We start from the raw sequence: 25,591 nt of genomic DNA, 5'->3' as shown, positions 1-25,591 counted from the left end.
CATGTCCTCAGTGCCATCTCCTCCTCAGTGCCATGTCCTCCTCAGTGCCATCTCCTCCTCAGTGCCATGTCCTCAGTGCCATGTATTCAGTGCTATGCCCACCTCATTGCCATCTCCTCAGTGCCATGTCCTCAGTGCCATCTCCTCCTCAGTGCCATCCCCTCCTCAATTCTGGAGCTCCCAATTATTATTTTCATCTTATTCCAGCCCTTCTCAAGACAACCTTGAGCAGCAGCCCCCGAGCAGGACAAGCAGCTCAGGCTCCTCCATGAGGTGTCTCCAAGGAACAAGATCAGTAGATTGGGGGTGTAGGAAGGTGGTGGCACTTCCATCTGGGGTTGAATTTCTGTGCACAGCCAACCAACCAACTGAACCCTTTCTCTTTCTTTGCCAGGCTGGTACCGAGGGTACACCCTCCGGAACAAGTCCAAGAAGGTACGACCTCATTTTGTGCCCCCAATTTTCATTTCTCACCATTCCAGACCCCACCCAGTGCTTTGATCTTCTTCATTTCTTGTCTCTTCTTGTTGTTCAAGTCTCTCTCTCTCTCTGTGTCCTTTTCCCAAGTGACAGAAATAAATGTCCTTGAGCTGAAAGTTTCCGAACCCTTCGCTGAGTTTTCCCTCTCTGGAATCTTCAACTCCCCCAATAAACTTTTCCACATCTGCAGCCACGAATTTGGGGCTTTGTTGTTCTGCTCTTGGACCTGGACACATCCAGCAGTTTTTGTTCTAATTAATGGCAAGATTTGGCTTGGAAAATATTCCAGGAATGAGACATAACCTGGATCTCAGCCCGAGGGTTGTGGAGCTGCTCTGGAAGCTGAGTGGGAATGGGAAATGTGGATTCCCAGAGGAATTCTGGCTCCTCTCCTGTGGTGACATCCCTCAAAGTCTCCCTTTTTCAGCATAAAGAGGGAATAAAAAAAGATTTCCTGGAAGGTTTCTCTTAAATAATGGAAATTTGGGAATTTCCACAGGTGCTGTGGGAGCTTTTTCTCTTAAATAATGGAAATTTGGGAATTTCCATGGATGCTGAGGGAGCTATTTTCTTAAATAATGGAAATTTGGGAGTTTCCACAGGTGCTGTGGGAGCTTTTTTCTTAAATACTGGAAATTTGGGAATTTCCATGGATGCTGTGGGAGCTTTTTCTCTTAAATCCTGGAAATTTGGGAATTTCCACGGATGCTGTGGGAGCTTTTCCAGAGGGCACCCTGACAGGTGAATCCAGGAATATTTCCCAGCAAGGACAAATAAATGGGATTGATTTGCAGGAATTCACAGCAATTAATGCAGGAAAATGAGAGGGAAACTTCTCTGAGGTGCCAACACGGAACCTGCTGCTCCCTCCTGGATTTTTCCTGTGATTCTGGGACATTCCTTATCCCTTTTCCTGCTTTCTGCTGACTCTGTTTCCCCAAGGGGTGATGGATTTGTTGGATTTCTCTGTTTCCTTTCAAGGCATTTTCCCAAAAACTTTGATCCATTTAAAAGACATCCCTCAAAGTCTCCCTTTTTCAGCATAAAGAGGGAATAAGAAAAGGTTTCCTGGAAGGTTTCTCTTAAATAATGGAAATTTGGGAATTTCCAGGGATGCTGTGGGAGCTTTTACTCTTAAATCCTGGAAATTTGGGAATTTCCATGGATGCTGTGGGAGTTTTTTCTCTTAAATAATGGAAATTTGGGAATTTCCAGGGATGCTGTGGGAGATTTTCCAGAGGGCACCCTGGCAGGTGAATCCAGGAATATTTCCCAGCAAGGACAAATAAATGGGATTGATTTGCAGGAATTCACAGCAATTAATGCAGGAAAATGAGAGGGAAACGAGGCAGTGACTTCTCTGAGGTGCCAACACGGAACCTGCTGCTCCTTCCTGGATTTTTCCTGTGATTCTGGGACATTCCTTATCCCTTTTCCTGCTTTCTGCTGACTCTGTTTCCCCATGGGGTGATGGATTTGTTGGATTTCTCTGTTTCCTTTCAGGGCATTTTCCCAGAAACTTACATCCATTTAAAAGAGGCCACCGTGAAGGACCGAGGGTAGGTTGGCCCCTCTTCTCCTGGACTTCTGGAGCCAAACCAAGGCAGTGCCATCCCACTGAAAGCCCAAAGCACCCAACTGGAGGAGCTGTGGTTGGGACAAACACTCCTGGGTTTGTCTTTGAACACTCCTGTGTGAGACTTGCAGAGCTGCAGAACTTCCTTTGGCAGAGCAGTGGTGGAATAGGGGCAGGAGGAGACAATCTGTAGCATTAAGGAAGTTCTGCTGGACCATTCAGGAGTTGGGAAGGTCAATCAGGATCCAGCAGCTCCTCTGGGGGCTCCTAAAAGCCAAAACAGGCTCCTGCTCCCAGCCAAGGATCCAGCAGGACTGTGGAGTCCTCCCTGTCCTGGGAAATAGTCAAGGAAATGGCTCCTCCTTCAGTTCTTGGAGTGAGATTTCAGCAGCACTTGCAAAGGAAGGAACTTTATGAACGACTCTTCAGTTATTTTTATTTTTTAAGTAACTGTTGCCATTGCAAGTGGTGATTCTTCCAAATTTAATTCCTGTTTCTGGGCTGGATGAAGGAGCCTGAGAGAAGCTTGGAGTGTGTTTGCAGTGCAAGTGGGCAATGAGTGTGATGGAAAACATCTGAGAACTTTGAGTCCTGGCGTGGGGTGTGAGTGAAGTGTGTGCCAACCAACCCCTCTGCAATTCCCATGGGCACAATTAGCAAAGAAAGGACATTTTTTACACCATTTTTGGGGTGTGTTTTCTTCTTCCCTCTCCAGGCAACACGAGACAGTGATCCCAAGTGAGCTGCCCCTGGGCCAGGAGCTCACCTCCACCCTGAGGGAGTGGGCAGTCATCTGGCACAAGCTCTACGTGGTGAGTTTGGTGCTGTGGTCACTGTTTGGGGCCATCCCCTGCGGGAAGAAATGAGCTTGGGCTGTGCAGGGCACGTGGGGTGGAAGGTGGCACTTCCATGGTGGTGACACTGGGTTGGGGAGAGGCTGGAAGGGCTTTGCTGTGGGATCCATGGTGGTCACTGGGCTGGGGACAGGCTGGAAGGGCTTTGCTGTGGGAGGTGGCACTTCCATGGTGGTGACACTGGGCTGGGGACAGGCTGGAAGGGCTTTGCTGTGGGATCCATGATGGTCACACTGAGCTGGGAAGAGGCTGGAAGGGCTTTGCTGTGGGAGGTGAGACTTGCATGATGGTCACACTGGGCTGGGGAGAGGCTGGAAGGGCATTCTCTGGGAGGTGGCACTTCCATAGTGGTCAAACTGGGCTGGGGAGAGGCTGGAAGGACATTGTTGTGGGATCCATGATGGTCAAACTGGGCTGGGGACAGGCTGGAAGGGCTTTGCTGTGGGAGGTGGCACTTCCATGGTGGTGACACTGGGTTGGGGAGAGGCTGGAAGGGCTTTGCTGTGGGATCCATGGTGGTCAAACTGAGCTGGGAACACTCAACACAAATGGCTCTGATGACAGTCCTTTACTGCAAATATATATATCACAGAATCACAGAATGGATTGGGTTGGAAAAGCCCTCCCAGATCATCAAGTCCAACCCTTGGTCCAACTCCAGTCCCTTTACCAGATCATGGCACTCAGTGCCACGGCCAAGCTCAGTTTCAAACCCTCCAGGGATGGGGAATCCACCCCCTCTCTGGGCAGCCCATTCCAATCCCTGAGCACTCTCTCTGCAAAGAATTTCTTTCTGCTCTCCAACTTCAATTTCCCCTGGCAGAGCTTGAGCCCATCGTGCCCCCTTGTCCTATTGCTGAGTGCCTGGGAGAAGAGACCAACCCCCAGCTGGCCACAACTTCCCTTCAGGCAGTTCCAGACAGTGCTGAGGTCACCTCTGAGCCTCCTCTTCTCCAGGCTGAACACCCCCAGCTCCCTCAGCCTCTCCCCACAGCACTTGTGCTCCAGTCCCTTCTCCAGCCTCGTTGCTCTTCTCACTTGGGTTGGAAGAGACCTCTGAGATCATCAAGTCCAACCCTTGGTCCAACTCCAGTCCCTTTACCAGATCATGGCACTCAGTGCCACGGCCAAGCTCAGTTTCAAACCCTCCAGGGATGGGGAATCCACCCCCTCTCTGGGCAGCCCATTCCAATCCCTGAGCACTCTCTCTGCAAAGAATTTCTTTCTGCTCTCCAGCTTCAATTTCCCCTGGCAGAGCTTCATTTGTGGTTCAGTACAAATTGTGTCACCAGGACAACCCTGAGCTGACTGAGCTGAGCCTTTTTCAGGCTGTTCTTGTCTCCACTTGGCCCTTTCTTGTATCCAATTGGTCCTTTTTTTCCCTGCAGAACAACAAGACCACCCAGTTCAGGCACGTGCAGCAACTCACCTACAGCCTGATAGAGTGGAGGTCCCAGATCCTCTCAGGGACCCTGCCCAAGGATGAACTGGCTGAGCTCAAGAAGAAAGTCACTGCCAAGATTGACTATGGCAACAGGTAACTCCAGGCTCTGGCTGGAGGGAGTGGAGAGTCCGAGAGCCAAAATGTGGCCCCACACTGAGTCAGGCTTAGATTTTGCCTTGGAAAGGGGACAGTGAAAGGCTGGAGTGCCCATCAGGATGGCACTGCCTGGCAGGTGGGTGTGGAGCAGTTGGAATCACAGAATCAGGTGGGTTGGAAGAGACCTCTGAGATCATCAAGTCCAACCCTTGATCAAACCTCTCTGTGATCACCAGCCCAGGGCACAGAGTGCCACGTCCAGTCTCATCTTAAACACCTCCAGGGATGGAGAATCCACCCCCTCTCTGGGCAGCCCATTCCAAGGCCTGACCACCCTCTCTGCAAAGAATTCCCTCCCAAGATCCAACCCAAACCTGCCCTGGCACAGCTTAAGGCCGTGCCCTCTTGTGCCATTGCTGGTTGTGTGGGAGAAGAGCCCAAACTCCCCCTGGGTCCAACCTCCTGTCAGGGAGTTGTGGGGAGTGCTGAGGTCCCCCCTGAGCCTCCTCTTCTCCAGGCTGAACACCCCCAGCTCCCTCAGCCTCTCTCCACAGCACTTGTGCTCCAGTCCCTTCTCCAGCCTTGTTGCTCTTCTCTTCTCAGTTGGGTTGGAAGAGACCTCTGAGATCACCACGTTCAACCCTTGATCCAACCCTACTGTGATCACCAGCCCAGGGCACAGAGTGCCCTGGGCTGGTGATCACAGTGGGGTTGGATCAAGACATGTTGGATTCTCTGTTCCTGGAGGTCTTTAAGAGGACACTCAGTGCCACATCCAGTCCCTTCTCCAGCCTCGTTGCTCTTCTCTGGCCCCTCTCCAGCCCCTCAAGCTCTTTCCTCAACTGAGGGGCCCAGAACTGAACACAACACTCAAGCTGGTTCTTCATGTGCCAGAGCTCTCTTGGACTTGTCAGAAAGTCCTTACCTGTGCTCTGTGCTCCTGGATGCCCCTCTGCTGCTCACACCCTGGGGCACTTCTGTGCTCCTGGAGGTCCCAGTGCTGCTCACATCTCTTCTTCTGTCCCCTTTGCTGCTCAGGATCCTGGGCTTGGACCTGGTGGTGAGGGACGACAACGGGAACATCTTGGACCCTGATGAGACCAGCACCATCTCCCTCTTCAAGGCCCATGAAACAGCATCCAAAAGGATTGATGAGAGGATCCAGGAGGAGAAGGTGCATCTCCTGTTCCCCCCTGTTCCTCCTGAGGATGTTGTGCTCCTCTGGCAGCAGGACTCAAGTCCTCTGGGTTTGTTTTCCATGGAGTTGTTCCCATTTTTTGCAGTCCCTGCAGCAAAGTTTGGACCTCCGAGGGCAGCCCATCTTCAACTCCACCCACACCTACAGCCTGTATGTGAACTTCAAGAACTTTGTCTGCAACATTGGAGAAGATGCAGAGCTGTTCATGAGCCTCTATGACCCTGATCTCTCCCAATTCATCAGGTAGGGGCTTTTGAAGCACTTTAATCATCATGATGGTCATTGGAAAGAAGGGAATAGTTCCTGGAAAAGGATATTCAGAAGGTGAAGTTTTCAGTTCTGGGGTTGCTGCCCCAGTGAGGGGAAATTAATCCTGATTAATTTGGAATTATTTTCAGAGATGGGAAGTCATGCCCTGCCCTCCTTCGAGCTGGGCATTTCAGCAGCCAAACCCCCAGATTGTCCTTTTGTTTTCTCAGTTTTCCCTGCTGTGGTCACAAGGCTTGATGGATTTGATTAATTATTTCCCCAATCAATCCTGGCTATCCATGAAGTCAGTGCAGGTTCACATCTGAGAGCTGGGAATGTTTTATTGACAGGGAAGATGGGAAGGACTTTCCTCAGGGAAGCAAATCTGTGTCAGGAACACTCTGTCTCACCTCAGGGTCATTTGGGGATTAAACAGAATTTTTCAAATATTCCTAAAAGATCAAAATGCTTTCAAGCTTTTCCCAGGAAATGGGAATATCAGGTGTTGATTGATTTGAATTTGGGGGATTTTTTTCTTTCTTTATTTGCAGTGAGAATTACCTGGTTCGTTGGGGCAGCAACGGGATGCCTAAAGAGATTGAGAAACTAAATAACCTCCAGGCAGTGTTTACTGTGAGTTCAGAGAGTCCTGGAAAGGTTTGGGTGGGAAGGACCTCAAAGTCCACCCAGTGCCACCCCTGCCCTGGGCAGGGACACCTCCCACTGTCCCAGGGACACCTCCCACTGTCCCAGGGGGCTCCAGCCTGGCCTTGGACACTCCCAGGGATGGGGCAGCCACAGCTTCTCTGGGAATCCCATCCCATCCCTCCCCACCCTCCCAGCCAGGAATCCCTTCCCAATATCCCACCTCACCCCACTCCCTGCCAGTTGAAATCCATCCCAGTGCCAGTTGAACCCCAAGTCTTTCAGCTGCCTCTGGGCTGGAGCTGAGGAGGGGCTGAGACCCCCAGAGCTGCTGGTGGGACGGAGCTGGAGCTGCCAGGGATGGGCAGGAGCCCTGGAATGGGGTGGGATGGAGGGACCTTGAAGGTCACCCAGTGCCACCCCTGCCCTGGGCAGGGACACCTCCCCCTGTCCCAGGGACACCTGCCACTGTCCCAGGGGGCTCCAGCCTGGCCTTGGACACTCCCAAGGATGGAGCAGCCACAGCTTCTCTGGGAATCCCATCCCAACCCCTCCCCACCCTCCCAGCCAGAAATCCCTTCCCAATATCCCACCTCACCCCAGTCCCTGCCAGTTGAAATCCATCCCAGTGCCAGTTGAACCCCAAGTCTTTCAGCTGCCTCTGGGCTGGAGCTGAGGAGGGGCTGAGACCCCCAGAGCTGCTGGTGGGACGGAGCTGGAGCTGCCAGGGATGGGCAGGAGCCCTGGAATGGGCTGGGATGGAGGGACCTTGAAGGTCACCCAGTGCCACCCCTGCCCTGGGCAGGGACACCTCCCACTGTCCCAGGGACACCTCCCACTGTCCCAGGGGGCTCCAGCCTGGCCTTGGACACTCCCAGGGATGGAGCAGCCACAGCTTCTCTGGGAATCCCATCCCATCCTTCCCCACCCTCCCAGGGAAGAATTTCTTCCCAATATCCCATCTAAACCAGCACAAGGAATCATGGAATGGTTTGGGTTGGAAGAGACCTTCAAGATCATCCAGTGCCACCCCTGCCCTGGGCAGGGACACCTCCCACTGTCCCAGGGGCACCTCCCACTGTCCCAGGGGGCTCCAGCCTGGCCTTGGACACTCCCAGGGATGGAGCAGTCACAGCTTCTCTGGGAATTCCATCCCATCCCTCCCCACCCTCCCAGGGAGGGATTCCTTCTCAATATCCCATCCAACCCTGTCCTCTTGCAGTGGGAATCCAATCTCCTTGTCCTGGCACTATAAATGTCTCTCTCCATCTTCCTTGTGGGCTCCCTGCAGGTCCTGGAAGGGCACAACGTTCACATGTTCACAGTCAAACAGAATGTCGCCCCTCCCCTCCCCTCCCCCTCCCCCTCCCCCTCCCCCTTCCCTTCCCCTTCCCTCCCTTCCCCTTCCTAAACCTTCCCTTCCCAAACCTTCCCAAACCTTCCCTTCCCAAACCTTCCCTTCCCCTCCCTTCCCCTCCCTTCCCCTCCCTTCCCCTCCCTTCCCCTCCCTTCCCCTCCCCCTCCCCCTCCCCTCCCCTTCCCAAACCTTCCCAAACCTTCCCTTCCCAAACCTTCCCTTCCCAAACCTTCCCTTTCCCTCCCCCTCCCCCTCCCCCTCCCCTTCCCCTCCCCTCCCCTCCCTTCCCCTTCCCCCCCCCTCCCCTTCCCTCCCCATTCCCAAAGCAGATGTGACACCCTTTTATTTCCAATCTTTTCCAGGATCTGAGCAGCTCTGACCTGATCAGACCCAAGATCAGCCTGGTGTGCCAGATCGTGAGGGTGGGGCACATGGAGCTCAAGGATGGGAAGAAACACACCTGTGGACTCAGGAGGCCCTTTGGTGTGGCAGGTGGGACAGGACAGTCAGGGGAGAGGCTGGAACTGGGAATTCTGGGCTGGAAGCACCTGCCAGGCTCAGCTTCTCTGCCTCCAAAGCTCCTCTGATGCTGAGCTGGAAATAGTCCCCTCTGAGACCTCTCATGAAATGCTGTCACTGCTCCCTTGTGTCACCTCCTCCCAAAATAACCCCCTGTCCCCAGGGCTGCCCCAGGGCTTTGGCAAGGGGGGATTTGCTCCTCAGGACTCCTGGGATAAAGTTCTAAAGGAGCCCTGGGGAGTGAGATACCCAATTCCTGTTGGATTCCTGTGGTCTCTTGTGAAGAGACTTGGAATTTGGGATGGAAAACAAAACAAGGCATAGATTGGAATATCAATGTGGTTTCTCTGCTGGGAAATGCCCAAGTGCCCCCTGGTTTTCATCACACACTCGGTGCCACATCAATGCAAAGGTGATTTTTGGGCAGGTCAGGTGAGAGTGGTGCTCTCAGAGCATCCCAGAGTGGTCTGGGTGGGAAGGGACCTTAAAGACCACCCAGTGCCACCAGGGACACCTCCCACCAGCCCAGGTGACTCAGAGCTCTTGTCATGAGTGACCATGGCCCAAAACAAGTCCTTGTCCATAGGCAGGGACATCTCCCACCAGCCCAGGTTGGTCAGAGCCCTTGGCATGAGTGACCATGGCCCACAACAAGTCCTTGTCCATGGGCAGGGACATCTCCCATCAACCCAGGTGGCTCAGAGCTCTTGTCATGAGTGACTATGGCCCACAACAAGTCCTTGTCCATGGGCAGGGACACCTCCCACCAGCCCAGGTTGGTCAGAGCCCTTGGCATGAGTGACAGTGACCCAAAACAAACCTTGTCCGTGGGCAGGGACATCTCCCACCAACCCAGGCGGCTCAGAGTGATCATGGCCCAAAACAAGCGCTTGTCCATGGGCAGGGACATCTCCCACCAGCCCAGCTTGGTCAGAGCTCTTGTCATGAGTGACAGTGACCCAAAACAAGTCCTTGTCCATGGGCAGGGACATCTCCCACCAGCCCAGGTTGGTCAGAGCCCTTGTCATGAGTGACAGTGACCCAAACCAAGCCCTTGTCCATGGGCAGGGACATCTCCCACCAGCCCAGGTTGGTCAGAGCCCTTGTCATGAGTGACAGTGACCCAAACCAAGCCCTTGTCCATGGGCAGGGACATCTCCCACCAGCCCAGGTTGGTCAGAGCCCTTGTCATGAGTGACAGTGACCCAAAACAAGCCCTTGTCCATGGGCAGGGACATCTCCCACCAGCCCAGGTTGGTCAGAACCCTTGCCAGGAGTGACAGTGGCCCACAGGAAGCCTTGTTGGTTCCTGGTGAAGGGGAAGCTCTCTGTGTGTCCCTCAGCAGTGTGTGATGATGGTGTCATTGCAGTGATGGACATAACTGACATCATCCATGGCAAGGTGGACGATGAGGAGAAGCAGCACTTCATCCCATTCCAGCAGTAAGTCCTCCAGAGTCCACATCTCAAACCTTTGTGTCCTCTGCAGAGGGACAGGCTTGTCTGGGAGAGCCTGAACTGGGCACAGAGACACATCTGGGCACAGAGACACGTCTGAGCACAGAGACACATCTGAGCACAGAGACACATCTGGGCACAGAGACATATCTGGGCACAGAGACACGTCTGGGCACAGAGACACATCTGGGCACAGAGACACACCTGGGCACAGAGACACGTCTGGGCACAGAGACACACCTGGGCACAGAGACACATCTGGGCACAGACACATCTGGGCATAGAGACACATCTGGGCACAGAGACACACCTGGGCACAGAGAAACATCTGGGCACAGAGACACACCTGGGCACAGAGACACACCTGGGCACAGACACATCTGGGCACAGAGACACATCTGGGCACAGAGACACGTCTGGGCACAGAGACACGTCTGGGCACAGAGATACATCTGGGCACAGGAACACACCTGGGCACAGAGACACACCTGGGCACAGAGATACATCTGGGCACAGAGACACATCTGAGCCCAGAGACACATCTGGACACAGAGACACATCTGGACACAGAGACACACCTGGGCACAGAGACACATCTGGGCACAGAGACATACCTGGGCACAGAGACACACCTGGGCACAGAGACACACCTGGGCACAGAGACACATCTGGGCACAGAGACATATCTGGGCGTAGAGACACATCTGGGCACAGAGACACATGTGGGCACAGAGACACACCTGGGCACAGAGACACATCTGGGCACAGAGACACATCTGGGCATAGAGACATAGCTGGGCATAGAGACACATCTGGGCACAGAGACATATCTGGGCACAGAGACACATCTGGGCACAGCGACACACCTGGGCACAGAGACACACCTGGGCACAGAGACATACCTGGGCACAGAGACACACCTGGGCACAGAGACACATCTGGGCACAGAGACACGTCTGGGCACAGAGACACACCTGGGCACAGAGACACATCTGGGCACAGAGACACATCTGGGCACAGAGACACACCTGGGCACAGAGACACATCTGGGCACAGAGACACATCTGAGGGTGGTGCCTCTGCCCCTTCCCTTTCCAGGTTTCCTTCTCAGGGGGTTTGATTTTTGTGTTCTGCATTTCTGCCTTGGTGAGTTCTGCCTGCTCTGGTTGGCATTTTTATTGGCACAGCCCAGGAAGTGAAATGGAACTTGTTTGGGTAGCCCCAGACGTGTTGTTACAGTCCTGGTGTTATCACAGGCTTTGGGCAGGGCAGGTTGGGGGAATTTCGCTTTGATTCCCCTGGAAAAATGGTTTTTCTTTTGGTTCCCCTGCGAGAGTGGCTTTTCCTTTTCAGAATAATTGTACTCTGCTGCTTTTTGCAGAATTTTTTTTTTGTTGGCTTGGGTTTTTTTTTGTTTTGTTTTTTGTTTTGTTTTGTTTTTGTTGTGGGGGTTTTTTGTGTGTTTTTTTTTTGGTTTGGTTTTTTTGTTTTGTTTTTTTTCTGTTTTTTTTTTTTAAATTTGTTTGGGTTTTTTGGTTGGTTTGGGGGTTTTTTTCCCATTTTTCTCCTGCTGGGTTTAGATCCACAGCTGGACACTCCTGGCTGGTGCTTTGGTGCATCATTCTTGGTGCTGTGGCTCCAGGAATGAGGTCAGGCTCAAGAGCCAAAGCTCAGGGGAGGTGTCTGTGACCAGGGAGAGGTCCCTCAGTGCTGATCTCACAGCAGGCATTAATTACGTTAATTTACCACCTGTTAATTGGTGTGGTGTGGTAGGAACAGCTCTGAGGTGGAACTGAATTCAGGGCTCAGCTCATCAGGTCAGTGTTACTTACCCTAAGCCTGAGGTATTTCCTAATTAGAGTGTTTAGTTGTATTTCCTAATTGGAGAGGTCAGATAGTTTTCCTAAATTGAGAATTTAGATGTATTTCCTAATTAGAGAGTTCAGGTGTATCTCCTAATTGGAGAGGTCAGGTGTATTTCCTAATTGGAGAGTTCCAATTTATTTCCAAATTTGATAATTTAGATGTATTTCCTAATTGGTGAGTTCAGATGATTTTCCTAATTGGAGAGTTCAGGTATATCTCCTAATTAGAGAGTTCAGGTGTATCTCCTAATTGAAGAGTTCAGGTGTATCCCCTAATTGGAGCATTCAGGTGTATCTCCTAATTGGAGCATTCAGGTGTATCTCCTAATTGGAGAGTTCAGGTGTATCTCCTAATTGGAGCATTCAGGTGTATCCCCTAATTGGAGAGTTCAGGTGTATCTCCTAATTGGAGAGTTCAGGTGTATCCCCTAATTGGAGCATTCAGGTGTATCTCCTAATTGGAGCATTCAGGTGTATCTCCTAATTGGAGAGTTCAGGTGTATCTCCTAATTGGAGCATTCAGGTGTATCCCCTAATTGGAGAGTTCAGGTGTATCTCCTAATTGGAGAGTTCAGGTGTATCTCCTAATTGGAGAGTTGAGACACATCTCCTAATTGGAGAGTTCAGGTGTATCTCCTAATTGGAGAGTTCAGGTGTATCCCCTAATTGGAGAGTTCAGGTGTATCTCCTAATTGGAGAGTTCAGGTGTATCCCCTAATTGGAGAGTTCAGGTGTATCTCCTAATTGGAGAGTTCAGGTGTATCTCCTAATTGGAGCATTCAGGTGTATCTCCTAATTTGAGCATTCAGGTGTATCTCCTAATTAGAGAATTCAGGTGTATCCCCTAATTGGAGTGTTCAGGTGTATCCCCTAATTGAAGAGTTCAGGTGTATCTCCTAATTGGAGAGTTCAGATCTATCAACTAATTGGAGAGTTCAGATGTATTTCCTAATTGGAGAGTTCAGGTGTATCTCCTAATTGGAGAGTTGAGACACATCTCCTAATTGGAGAGTTGAGGTGTATCCCCTAATTGGAGAGTTCAGGTGTATTCCCTAATTGGAGAGTTGAGACACATCTCCTAATTGGAGAGTTCAGGTGTGTCTCCTAATTGGAGAGTTGAGACACATCTCCTAATTGGAGAGTTCAGGTGTGTCTCCTAATTGGAGAGTTGAGGTGTATCTCTTAATTGGAGAGTTGAGGTGTATCCCCTAATTGGAGAGTTCAGGTGTATCCCCTAATTGGAGAGTTCAGGTGTATCCCCTAATTGGAGAGTTCAGGTGTATCTCCTAATTGGAGAGTTCAGGTGTATCCCCTAATTGGAGAGTTCAGGTGTATCTCCCATGGGTTTGTGCGGGTGAAGAACTGACAATTCCCAGGGGACCCTTTCCCCCCCATGTCCTTGGCCAGGCCCCCTCCCCGTGCAGCTCCCCAGGTGATGCTGTCCCTGCCCTCCAGGATTGCCATGGAGACCTACATCAGGCAGAGGCAGCTCATCATGTCCCCTCTGATGACCTCCCACGTGATAGGAGAGAACGAGCCCCTCACCTCTGTCTTCAACAAGGTCATCGCTGCCAAGGAGGTGAATCACAAAGGACAAGGTACAGCCCTGGGGAGGGGCCTGAGGGAATGGGGGGCTTGGGAAAGGCCAGAGCTCAAGGGCTGCTGGGGTTGGTTCCATTCCCTGAGCCCAACTTGGGGGTTACTGACCCTGAACCTGATGGATTTCCTAATTGGAGAGTTGAGATGTATTTCTTAATTAGGGAGTTCAGATGGGTTTCCTGGTTTGAGAGTTTAGTTTTATTTCTTAATTTGAGAGTTAAGATGTATTTCCTAATTTGAGAATTCAGGTGTATTTCCTAATTAGAGAGTTCAGGTGTACTTCCTAATTAGAGACTTCAGACGTATTTCCTAATTAGAGACTTCAGGTGTATTTCCTAATTGGAGAGTTGAGGTTTATTTCCTAATTGGAGAGTTCAGGTGTATTTCCTAATTGGAGAGTTAAGATGTATTTCCTAATTAGAGAGTTCAGGTGTATTTCCTAATTAGAGACTTCAGGTGTATTTCCTAATTGGAGAGTTCAGGTGTGTCTCCTACTTAGAGAGTTCAGATGTACTTCCTAATTAGAGACTTCAGGTGTATTTCCTAATTAGAGAGTTCAGGTGTATTTCCTAATTGGAGAGTTCAGGTGTGTCTCCTAATTAGAGACTTCAGGTGTATTTCCTAATTAGAGACTTCAGGTGTATTTCCTAATTAGAGAGTTCAGGTGTATTTCCTAATTGGAGAGTTCAGGTGTGTCTCCTAATTGGAGAGTTAAGGTGTGTTTCCTAATTGGAGAGTTCAGGTGTATTTCCTAATTAGAGAGTTTAGATGTATCTCCTAATTAAAGAGTTCAGATATATTTCCTAATTAGAGAGTTCAGATGTATTTTCATAATTTGAAGTTCAGGATTATTTCCTAATTGGAGAATTCAGGATTATTTCCTAATTGGGGAATTCAGGATTATTTCCTAATTGGAGAGTTCAGGTGTAATTCCTGAATTCTTTGCAGTGGTTGCCACCCCACAACTCGTGGAGATAAAACCATGAGCTGTTCTTGGCTGAGAAGACCTTCTCTAGTTGGTGATTTCCATGCTAAAAATGTAATATTTTTAACCTGAAACTGTTCATATGGTTAAAAATAAATAAAATAAAATAAAATAAAAAATTAAAAAATAAAATAAAAAATAAAAATAAAATAAAATAAAATATAATAAAATAAAATAAAATAAAGTAAAATAAAATAAAGTAAAATAAAACAAAATAAATAAAACAACATAAAATAAATAAAGTAAAATAAAATAAAATAAAATAAAAATAAAATAAAAGAAAGTAAAATAAAATAAAACAAAATAAAATAAAATAAAAAAAACAAAACAAAATAAATAAAACAAAATAAATAAAACAAAACAAAATAAAAATAAAATAAAGCAAAATAAAATAAAATAAAACAAAATAAAATAAAACAAAACAAAATAAAAGAAACCAAAATAAATAAAACAAAATAAAATAAAATAAACCAAAACAAAATAAAATAAAATAAAACAAAATAAAATAAACAAAATAAAATAAAATAAAACAAAATAAAATAAAACAAAATAAAATAGAATAAAATAAATAAAATATCAAATCCTGTGGGCTGAACATGCTGCACATTCTAAGTGGCTTTGGGTTTAAACTGCATTAATCAGGATCCTCCTGCCCTTTCTGGTGGGTCTGGTCTTTGCTCAAAGACACTTGAGCTTCTTGTCAGAAGGTTTGTGTTTTACTTCAGAGCATCTTCTTGCCCAGTAAAGTCTCACTTGGAGAACTGGGCCAGAAGGACCCAGCCTGGGGGTGGAGATCTGAGGAAGACACAGTTTGCTGGAAGAACAGGCTCCAAACTGGTGGCTTTGTAGCTTTTATTGTAGTGCCCAAGTGTTCCCTTCCTTCTTTCAGGTCTTTGGGTCTCCCTGAAGCTGCTCCCTGGGGATCTGGCTCAGGTCCAGAAGGACTTTTCCCACCTGGTGGACAGATCCACTGCTGTGGCTCGGAAAATGGGCTTCCCTGAGATCATCCTCCCTGGTGGGTCCCACGTCCCTCATGTGGAGGGGAAGAGCCACTAAAAATTCTGCAATTTTCTGCTATCCTGAGATTTCTTTTTAAAGCTTTCTGAAAACCTTCTGTTCCCTTCAAATTTCCAGGTGATCTTGAATTTATTTTATTGTTGAAGGGACAAACATGAGTTTCCTTTCTTATTGGAAAATGATGGTTTATGGACTTCTTGGAAGATGATCTCAGAGTCTCTTCCAACCCAGCAGATTCTGTGATTCTAAAATGTCCTTTTAGTCCAAGAGATTTTTGTTGCCTGCAGGTCTGACCCTGTGAAATCCATTCTAAGTGGATTTTGCCCTTTAGAGCTCATTATTTAAAAAAGAAAACATCAGGACAGAGGTTTCTAGAAAGGAAAATGGTTCATTCTGAAGGACTTTGTGTAATTGGAGATGAAGTAGCTCAGCTGGTTAAAACTTGGTTGCAATAATGCCCAAGGTCAGGGGTTCAATCCCCTGTGTGGGTCATTGACTGAAGAGTTGGACTTGATGATCCTTGGGGGTCCTTCCGACTCAGAACAGTCTGGGATTCTGAGAAGGAAGGGAGGGAGAGAATGTTGGGAGTCCTGAATATCTTCATAGGGGGAAGAGAAGGAAGGAAGGGAGAGAAGATTGTGAGTTCTGAATATCTTCATGGGGGGAAGAGAAGGAAGGGAGGGAGGGAAGGTTGTGAGTTCTGAATATCTTCTTAGAGGGAAGAGAAGGAAGGGAGGGAGGAAGAGACCCTGAGATCAGCTCAGTTGGTTAAACTTGGCTGTAATAATGCCAAGGTCATGGGTTCAATCCCCTGTGTGGGTCATTGACTGAAGAGTTGGACTCGATGGTCCTTGGGGGTCCTTCCAACTCAGAATAGTCTGGGATTCTGAGAAGGAAGGGAGGGAGAGAAGGTTGGGAGTGCTGAATATCTTCATGGGAGGAAGAGAAGGAAGGGAGGGCAGGAGAGAAGGTTGTGAGTCCTGAATATCTTCTTAGAGGGAAGAGAAGGAAGGGAGGGAGGAAGAGACCCTGAGATCAGCTCAGTTGGTTAAAATTTGGCTGTAATAATGCCCAAGGTCAGGGGTTCAATCCCCTGTGTGGGTCATTGACTGAAGAGTTGGACTTGATGATCCTTGGGGGTCCTTCCAACTCAAAACAGTCTGGGATTCTGAGAAGGAAGGGAGGGAGAGAAGGTTGTGAGTGCTGAATATCTTCATGGGAGGAAGAGAAGGAAGGGAGGGAGGAAGAGAAGCTTGTGAGTCCTGAATATCTTCATGGGAGGAAGAGACCCTGAGATCAGCTCAGTTGGTTAAACTTGGCTGTAATAATGCCAAGGTCAGGGATTCAATCCCCTCTGTGGGCCATTGACTGAAGAGTTGGACTCGATGATCCTTGGGGGTCCTTCCAACTCAGAACAGTCTGGGATTCTGGGATTTTGGGTGTCATTAAAGGTCTATTCCAGCTCAGAATATTCTGTGAATTACCCCAAAGCTGAGAAGTTGGTCAGGGTAACGTGGTGCCCAAGGCTGGTAAGTGCCAACCTGTGTGAGGAAAACCCTCCTGAGATGTTCTCCTTTCCAGGTGACGTTCGAAATGACATCTATGTCACCCTGATCCAGGGGGAGTTTGACAAAGGCAAGAAAAAGACCCCCAAGAATGTCGAAGTCACCATGTCTGTCCACGATGAGGACGGAAACCTCCAAGAGGTACCGTGGCCTCTGCCAGTTGATTGCTCTGAAAACTCAGGACCCAAAGCACTCCTTGATTCCCTTCTGGACCTTAACTTCTCCTCCCTCCCTCTGCTTGTCTTTCTGTCCAAAGAAAGCCATCCATCCTGGGGCTGGTTATGAAGGTGTCTCCGAGTACAAGTCTGTGGTTTATTACCAAGTCAAGCAGCCTTGTTGGTACGAAACCGTGAAGGTACGAGGGGTCACTCCCTTCCTTGCTTCCTAACCTGAAACCAGAAGGTTCCTCAGGCCCAGGATGTCCTGTGGAGCAGCAGGAGGTGTGGCTGGGGCTGCAGGTTTGTGCTGTCCCCCCTGTGCAGGTGGCCATTGCCATAGAAGAGGTCAGTCGGTGCCACCTGAGGTTCACGTTCCGTCATCGCTCGTCGCAGGAATGTGAGTGCCTGGGAGGGTCTGTGTTGGTTCCACCCTCACTGAGGGGTTCTGAGGGTCCACCAAAGGGGTGGATCTTCCATTTCTGGGCATTTCCAGTGTTGGGGGTTTTTTTCAAGCCAGAAAAAACCACGAAAACCTCAAATTTTTCACAAAAAATCAAAGTTTGGTGCTGGTTTTTGTTCTAAAACTGCAACAATGTGTTAAACCCACAACACCCCCCTTCAAATGATCAGTGTTTGTTATTTTATGATGTTGGGCTTAATTTCTATCAAGCCCTTCATAAAATTCAGTGCAAGGCCTGGTGGGCTCCAAATGGTCTTCCTATAGGAGAATTTCTAATTAGGTTAATGAAGGACTAATGAGAAAGAGCCAGAAGTTTCATCAAATTACTTCAAAGTCCTGAAACAGGATCAATAATGTGACAAAAGGTTAATGAGAAAGTTGGAGCCAGAAGTTTCAAGTCCTGAAACAAGATCAATAATGTGACACACCAAGCCCTTGAAAGGCTCTCAGAAAATCCCCTGAAGGCGTCTGGGAGATGTTGTGACTTCCACATCTCATCCCTTCCAGATCTGCAGAAATACCTGTACAATTCTGTATCACAGAGTTACTGAATCATCCAGGTTGGAAAAGACCTCCAAAATTGTGGGGTCCCACCACTGTCCTGTCCATGTCTCAGGACAGTCAAGCACTGAAATGGTGTGGTGGGAAATGCTCCAGAGAGGAGGTTCCTCCGTGCAGCTGCAGATCCTTCCAAGTGCCTTGAGATTCCAATAAACACAGAAGCTTCTGACTTAGGGAGCTGCACTCTGGATTGGGTGGGCACAAATAAGACCATTCCTGACCAAGATTTCTCCTCTTTGCAGCCAGGGACAGGTCTGAGAGGGCCTTTGGCATGGGCTTCGTGAAGCTCATGAACGCGGACGGGACGACGCTGCAGGATGGCAAACACAACCTCATCATCTACAAGGTGAGCTGGCCCTTGGCACAGCCTTGGCTTTTGGTTCCCTGCTCCAAACAGTCTCCAGCAGTAAAAAGCTGAAATGTGTGTGGGTTTGGGAGGAAAACTTCCTAAATCCTGGGGCTTGGGTCTCATTGAGTAGCTCGGAGAGATCATTGACTCATTGGCTTCATGGGCAACTTATTCCCCAAGAGGAGATGGCCAAACATCTACAGGGATGAAAAGGTGTTTCCAGTCCATTCTGGCTGTCACTCTGTTGAGGTTTGACTCCAGGGCAGCACTGCAGGAGGTCAGGGAAGGTGGCACTGGGACATTGAATCATGGAATCATTGAATGGATTGTGTTGGAAAAGCCCTCCGAGATCATCAAGTCCAACCCTTGGTCCAACTCCAGTCCCTTTACCAGATCATGGCACTCAGTGCCACGGCCAAGCTCAGGTTCAAACCCTCCAGGGATGGGGAATCCACCCCCTCTCTGGGCAGCCCATTCCAATCCCTGAGCACTCTCTCTGCAAAGAATTCCTTTCTGCTCTCCAACTTCAATTTCCCCTGGCAGAGCTTGAGCCCATCGTGCCCCCTTGTCCTATTGCTGAGTGCCTGGGAGAAGAGACCAACCCCCAGCTGGCCAGAACTTCCCTTCAGGCAGTTCCAGACAGTGCTGAGGTCACCTCTGAGCCTCCTCTTCTCCAGGCTGAACACCCCCAGCTCCTTCAGCCTCTCCCCACAGCACTTGTGCTCCAGTCCCTTCTCCAGCCTTGTTGCTCTTCTCACTTGGGTTGGAAGAGACCTCTGAGATCATCAAGTCCAACCCTTGATCCAACCCCACTGGGATCACTCTGGCACTCTGTGCCCTGGGCTGGTGATCACAGTGGGGTTGGATCAAGACATGGTGGATTCTCTGTCCCTGGAGGTGTTTCAGAGGACACTCAGTGCCACCTCCAGTCCCTTCTCCAGCCTCGTTGCTCTTCTCTGGCCCCGCTCCAGCCCCTCAATCTCTTGCCTCAACTGAGGGGCCCAGAACTGAACACAACACTCAAGGTGTGGCCTCCCCAAGGCAGAGTCCAGGGGAAGGGTCACTGCCCTGGGCCTGCTGGCCACGCTAGTTTGGATCCAGGCCAGGATCCCCTTGGCCTTCTTGGCCACCTGGGCACTCTGTTCTCATGACCCTTCTCTCTGCTGCCTTCGCCCAACAGGGGGACAACAAGAAAATGGAAGATGCCAAAAGCTATTTGACTCTTCCTTGCACCAAAACAGAGATGGAGGACAGGGAGGCTCCTCCAGGGAAGAACCTGCACCATCTGGCCAACTTCACCCCCACCAAGGACAGCACAAAGGACAGCTTCCAGATTGCCACTGTCATCTGCTCCACCAAACTGACCCAGAATGGTATGTCTTGTGCTGGGTGGTGGAATTAAGGAGGGCATTCTCTTTGTCCAAACTTCCTGGCATTGCAGCATCTGTGGGCACAGGGCTTGAGCTGGAATGTTGGTGTCCCATGTGCCCAGCTCTGGTGGCATCACATTGTCTGTACAAGCTCCAAAGGTGAAACCCCATCACGTGAATGTTGTTAAATCCACGTGTAGAAATGGCAGCTGTCAGTGACAGTTTGTTTGTTTGCTCAGAATCACAAATGCTGGAGGTTAATTACCCTCTTTGCTCTGCTGTTAATTAGAACTGAGCTCTCCAGGAGGCTGTTGAGCATCAGCTCTGCTTTTCCTGCTGCCAGAGGGGTCACAGTGAGTTGGTGTCCCCATGGCAATGATGTGCTGGGAAAGGGGGGGGAGATTCCAGGAGCTCTGGAAGGCTCCTGGGCTGTGTCATGCCCTCTGATGACATTCCTGGCTTGAGACACCTCTGAGGGAAAAAGGGACCTGCCAAGTTGTCTCCAAAAGCCTCATGATGTTGTCAGACTGCACTGAGGTTTCCATTTATAGCAATGCCCAGACAAAAGGGCCACCTCAGGGGAATATTCTGGACCTCAGGGTGACTTTGGCCTCCTCTTCTCTGATTCCAAAAATAGCTGTGCAGCCAGGAAGTCAGCTGGGCTGTTGTAATTGCTAATTGCTGCTCTTCTGCCCTTGCCAGTGGACCTGCTGGGTTTGCTGAACTGGCGTTCCAACTCCCACAACATCGCCCACAACCTCAGGAAGCTCATGGAGGTGGAAGGAGGAGAGATTGTGAAGGTATCTGTGCTGTCCATCCCCCTGGGGGTTCACCTGGAAGGGCTGGAGCTGTGTTGGACCCAAAAGGGTCTCTGTAGGATGGGAGAGCAGCCCCAGGGGAATCATGGAATGGTTTGGGTTGGAAGGGACCTGTGCTGGTTTAAAGGTGAACCTGCAGGAGAAACAAACCCACCACAAGAGAGATTCTAAGTCAGAGTTACAATTTAATACCAATATTGCAATCAATGCAGTGGCACAAAGAGCAATTGGGTTTAACCCCCAAGCCCAGCAGTCTAACCCAGCCCCCTGGGGCACAAACACAGGGGGGTTTGGTGGCCCCTGTGCTGAGCCCCACGTGGTTCCCCCGAGGCCAAAGGCAAAGGAGGGGACAAAGCTGTTGGTGCAGATGATGGCAGAGTCTGGGGGAGAGTGGGGGGCTCCTCCTGTGCAGGGTCTGCTCCTGCTCTGGATGCCAGGAGTGGTGCCAGAGGTGCCCAAAGGCCAAGATTGTCTCCCCTCAGGTTTGGGTGGGAGCCCCCAGTGCCTCCCCCAGGGCAGGGAGTTCCACACTGGGGGATCTGACTCTGGCACTCAGGGGGGATTTTGGACTCGTTGCTGGCCCCTGAGCAGAGCTGAGCCCTCAGGTGGGTGTGGAGGTGCCAAGGAGTCCCTGCAGGGCAGTTCTCCCAGCTCCTCTGCCAGGCTTCTTTCCCAGCCAGCTCCCAGCCTGAGGGCTCAGCTGTGCCCTGGGCAGCTGCTGCCAATGGGCCCTTGGGAACAGTTGCTGGGCAATGGCCCAGAGGGTTTGGAATGCCCAGCTTTGGTCACCCCCACACTGGGACAAACTGGGCCCACCTGCTGGACTGGGACAAGACTTTAAAAATCACCCAGGTGTCCTGTCATGGGCAGGGACACCTCCCACTGTCCCAGGGACACCTGCCTCTGTCCCAGGTTGCTCCACCCTGGCCTTGGACACTCCAGGGATGGGGCAGCCACAGTTTCTCTGGGTACCACCACCCTGGTGATGATCAGGACCATCATGTGCATGACCACAGGGCTGAGATCCCTTTTAAATGGTCTTTCCTGGCCAGCTCTTCCCCTTCAGCCTGGCCAGCCTGGAGGGAGAGAACCATCCAAATCCAAGTCCAGAAGGAAAAACAGTCTTTTCCCACCTTCCTGCTATTCATTTTTCTCCCCTAGTTTTTGCCAGACACCCTTGATGCACTTTTCAACATCATGATGGAGATGTCAGAGAATGAAACCTTTGACTTCCTGGTGTTTGATGCCCTGGTGAGTGAGTCTCATTTGTGTTCAGCCTCATTTCCAGCCTCTTTTCTGGGCATTCCTTTAGAGGAGCAACTGGTATTTTACTCTATTAATTGGTTTTATTGAAACACTTCCTAAGGCATTTTCAGGAGTTAAGGCTGAGCTTTTTGGTAACCACAGTGAAAAAAGGAATAGATGTTTAATAGAAGTATTTAATAAAAGTATTTAGTGACTATTAGAAGACTTTCTGTAGCATTCATGGTGTTAGAAAAACAAAAAAAAACAAGTATAATACAGGAAAAGGAATTACAGGCAACTGGACTGTGGGAAAACAAAAAAAACCACTTATAATACAACAAAATAAATGATATGTAACTGTGGGAAAACAAAATAAAACCCTGTAATACAGCAAAAAAAAAAAAAATGACATGCAACCAGACTCTGCAGGTCTGTCCATCTGAGTCCTTTTGAATTTTTGGCAGGTATTTATTATTTCTCTGATTGGAGACATCAAGTTCCAGCATTTCAACGCTGTCCTTGAAACTTACATTTACAAGCACTTCAGTGCCACCCTGGCCTACGTGTGAGTATTGCCAGCCCAGCCTGGCACCCTGGCACGCCCTCCCTGAGGCTTGTGCTGCTGGCATTGGCTTTTCGTGATGATAATGATGGTGTTTCTTGGGTAGTTGTTGATGAGGGCAATGTGATAAAAGCAGCACAAACCAGAGGGTTCCATCCCATTCTCTGCTTTCCCAAGAGGGAAAGAAATCCTGTAATTCCTCTTTTTATGCTGGAGGAACTTCTGTTGTGAGACTTTTTCCTGTAAGGCACAGACCCTTCTCTCCCAGATTTAATTTCCAGCTCCTTGGTCATCACCCTCATTACAACAGGCAGTGGAAAGTTAAAACTGAGACAACATGGAAGGCAAAACTCCTTTTCTCCTCTCTAAAAATCCCTTTTTGTTCTGATGGACCTGAATTCCTGGTCCTGAGGGCTCAGCCCCTTTTTGTGGCTGTCACACTCAAGATAATCCCATGAGGACACACAGTTGGAAGTCCCCATGTCCTGCCTTGCTTTCTCCCTCCCTTTCTTGCCACCCAGCCCCTGTTTCCATGTGATTTCCTTCCCTTTTTCCTTGTAACCTGTGGAAGGATCATCATTATTTCCCTCCCAACAAACAGGCTTTTTAATCTGGTTAATGAGCACACCCTGTCTCAGCTTTGGTGTTCTCTTGCCTTCCTTTCCAGCTCAGCTCAATGCCAAGTGAACTTTAATATTCCAGAGCATCCTTTGTGTGTTCCCCATGCCAGAATTTGGAAAAGGAGGTGCTGGCAGGGTGGCAAATAAAGCAGCCAGAGCTGTTGTGTCCTTGGCTGCCACTCCCACCCCACTCTGGGGACTTTGCCCTCCTGGGAGTTGTTTCATGGAGAGCATTTTGCCTGAATATTCCCAGCCCTCCCACTCAGGGAGGATCCTCCTCTTCTGACGTGGCAGACACTTGATCAGAATTACTCTTTTTTATGTTTTGTGCCTCTTGTTGTCCATGTCTGCAGTTCAGACTTGCTTCAGGAGGGCTTTGTGCTCCACACATGGGGCTGGTGACACGTAGAGAAGGTGTCAGGGATGGATTTTCCAGCCCCTGGAACAGCTCGTTTTAGGGAAGAAGAAAAGCAGATCAAGCAGCTGGAATTTGTCAACACATTTGTTGGCTTTGCTGAGAATTCCTGAGGTGCTTGTCAAAATCTGGCATGCCATGAAGCCAAAAGATTTCAGGAGGACATGGGCTGTGAGGAGGAACCTCTGTCTGTGTGTTGGTCTGGAGTTCCTCTCTGGAACAAGGAACCTGCACTCAGGGAGGAGCTGGACTGGCTCTGTATTGATTCTCTTTTCTGTTTTACCTCCAAAGGAAGCTCACCAAAGTCCTGAACTGTTATGTGGGAAGTGCTGAGGACTCCAGCAAGACTGAGCTGCTCTTTGCTGCCTTGAAGGCCCTCAAGTACCTGTTCAGGTTCATCGTTCAGTCCCGGGTGTTGTACCTGAGGTGAGTCCAAGCCCTTTGCCATCCTTGGGGCTCTTCTTGGAGCTTCTTCCACTCATCCCATTTTCTCCACCATCTCCTCTGTCACTCCTGGATTGAGAGGCTCTTCCTGCACTTTGTCTGCAGTTGAGCAAAAATTGGAACATCACATTGGAAGAGGAGAGTCCTTTTAGTCACCTCTGAAAAGGAGCTGAAAAAGGGCCCATATTTATTTTTAAAAGGAAAACATGGAATGATTTCCTCATTTTAGGAAACTTTTCAGATAAACAGACACTGGTTGGGTGAGGTGAGGATGGTACCTTGGTCAGTGACAGAGGTTCTGCTGTGGCCTCAGAACATCTTTTCAGAGATTTCCAGTGAACCCTATGAGGTGGAATCCTTTGATCATGTTCCTTCTGGCTTTGGCTTCGTTCAACACAGACTGGGCACCTTGACTGTTGCCCAGGTGGCCAAGAAGGCCAAGGGGATCCTGGCCTGGATCCAAACTAGCGTGGCCAGCAGGCCCAGGGCAGTGACCCTTCCCCTGGACTCTGCCTTGGGGAGGCCACACCTTGAGTGTTGTGTTCAGTTCTGGGCCCCTCAGTTGAGGCAAGAGATTGAGGGGCTGGAGCGGGGCCAGAGAAGAGCCACGAGGCTGGAGAAGGGACTGGATGTGGCACTGAGTGTCCTCTGAAACACCTCCAGGGACAGAGAATCCACCATGTCTTGATCCAACCCCACTGGGATCACCAGCCCAGGGCACAGAGTGCCAGAGTGATCCCAGTGGGGTTGGATCAAGGGTTGGATTTGATGATCTCAGAGGTCTCTTCCAACCCAAGTGAGAAGAAAAGAGCAACGAGGCTGGAGAAGGGACTGGAGCACAAGTGCTGTGGGGAGAGGCTGAGGGAGCTGGGGGTGTTCAGCCTGGAGAAGAGGAGGCTCAGAGGTGACCTCAGCACTGTCTGGAACTGCCTGAAGGGAAGTTGTGGCCAGCTGGGGGTTGGTCTCTTCTCCCAGGCACTCAGCAATAGGACAAGGGGGCACGATGGGCTCAAGCTCTGCCAGGGGAAATTGAAGTTGGAGAGCAGAAAGAAATTCTTTGCAGAGAGAGTGCTCAGGCATTGGAATGGGCTGCCCAGAGAGAGGGTGGATTCCCCATCCCTGGAGGGTTTGAACCTGAGCTTGGCCGTGGCACTGAGTGCCATGATCTGGTAAAGGGACTGGAGTTGGATCAAGGGTTGGACTTGATGATCTTGGAGGGCTTTTCCAACCCAATCCATTCTGTGATTCTGTGATTGTTGGAACCCAATGGCAGCTCTAAAAGTAGTGCAACTTTTCCCTTGGAACAGATTCCAGCAGGGAATTCCTGCAGAATCTCCAACACCATCTTCACTCTCCCCTCTTTGCAGAAGGAGATGCTCCACAGGATGAAATGCCCCCTGGCACTGCCAGCCTGGCATTCTGGGTACAATAACCTGCCTGGTGTGTTCTTTGGGTGTAATAACCAGCCTGGTGTGTTCTTTGCAGTTTTTATGACAAGAGTGAGGAGGGCAATGAGTTCAACGATGCCATTCGCCAGCTGTTCCTGTCCTTCAACGTCCTCATGGACAGGCCCCTGGAGGAGGCTGTCAAGATCAAGGTGGGCACCACCTGCAGGGAGAGGGATCATCCTTTGTTAATTCCAGAGAAGAGCAACGAGGCTGGAGAAGGGACTGGAGCACAAG

The 25,591-nt window shown here is 49.8% G+C and overlaps 1 protein-coding gene across 3 annotated transcripts in view; it reads left to right on the top strand.

Moving 5' to 3' along the window:
• Positions 1 to 25,591, top strand: part of DOCK5 (dedicator of cytokinesis 5) — a 109,841-nt gene that overhangs the window by 28,121 nt on the left and 56,129 nt on the right. For all 3 annotated transcript variants that reach the window (XM_071579182.1, XM_071579180.1, XM_071579183.1), the window contains exons 3-23: positions 395 to 435; positions 1,984 to 2,039; positions 2,772 to 2,868; positions 4,299 to 4,447; positions 5,489 to 5,624; positions 5,734 to 5,891; positions 6,449 to 6,530; positions 8,262 to 8,391; positions 9,789 to 9,861; positions 13,197 to 13,339; positions 15,215 to 15,340; positions 16,924 to 17,048; positions 17,164 to 17,262; positions 17,390 to 17,462; positions 18,329 to 18,432; positions 19,616 to 19,808; positions 20,508 to 20,605; positions 21,785 to 21,874; positions 22,333 to 22,433; positions 23,757 to 23,891; positions 25,395 to 25,506. In XM_071579182.1, coding sequence (XP_071435283.1) covers positions 395 to 435; positions 1,984 to 2,039; positions 2,772 to 2,868; positions 4,299 to 4,447; positions 5,489 to 5,624; positions 5,734 to 5,891; positions 6,449 to 6,530; positions 8,262 to 8,391; positions 9,789 to 9,861; positions 13,197 to 13,339; positions 15,215 to 15,340; positions 16,924 to 17,048; positions 17,164 to 17,262; positions 17,390 to 17,462; positions 18,329 to 18,432; positions 19,616 to 19,808; positions 20,508 to 20,605; positions 21,785 to 21,874; positions 22,333 to 22,433; positions 23,757 to 23,891; positions 25,395 to 25,506 — 2,321 coding nt within the window. The remainder of the gene's footprint in view (positions 1 to 394; positions 436 to 1,983; positions 2,040 to 2,771; positions 2,869 to 4,298; positions 4,448 to 5,488; positions 5,625 to 5,733; positions 5,892 to 6,448; positions 6,531 to 8,261; positions 8,392 to 9,788; positions 9,862 to 13,196; positions 13,340 to 15,214; positions 15,341 to 16,923; positions 17,049 to 17,163; positions 17,263 to 17,389; positions 17,463 to 18,328; positions 18,433 to 19,615; positions 19,809 to 20,507; positions 20,606 to 21,784; positions 21,875 to 22,332; positions 22,434 to 23,756; positions 23,892 to 25,394; positions 25,507 to 25,591) is intronic.

The sequence above is a fragment of the Pithys albifrons genome, chromosome 29, assembly GCF_047495875.1.
Source record: "Pithys albifrons albifrons isolate INPA30051 chromosome 29, PitAlb_v1, whole genome shotgun sequence".
NCBI classification, from domain to species: domain Eukaryota; kingdom Metazoa; phylum Chordata; class Aves; order Passeriformes; family Thamnophilidae; genus Pithys; species Pithys albifrons.
Note: the sequence above shows the minus strand (reverse complement) of the source record. Positions and strands in the feature narration are given on the sequence as shown.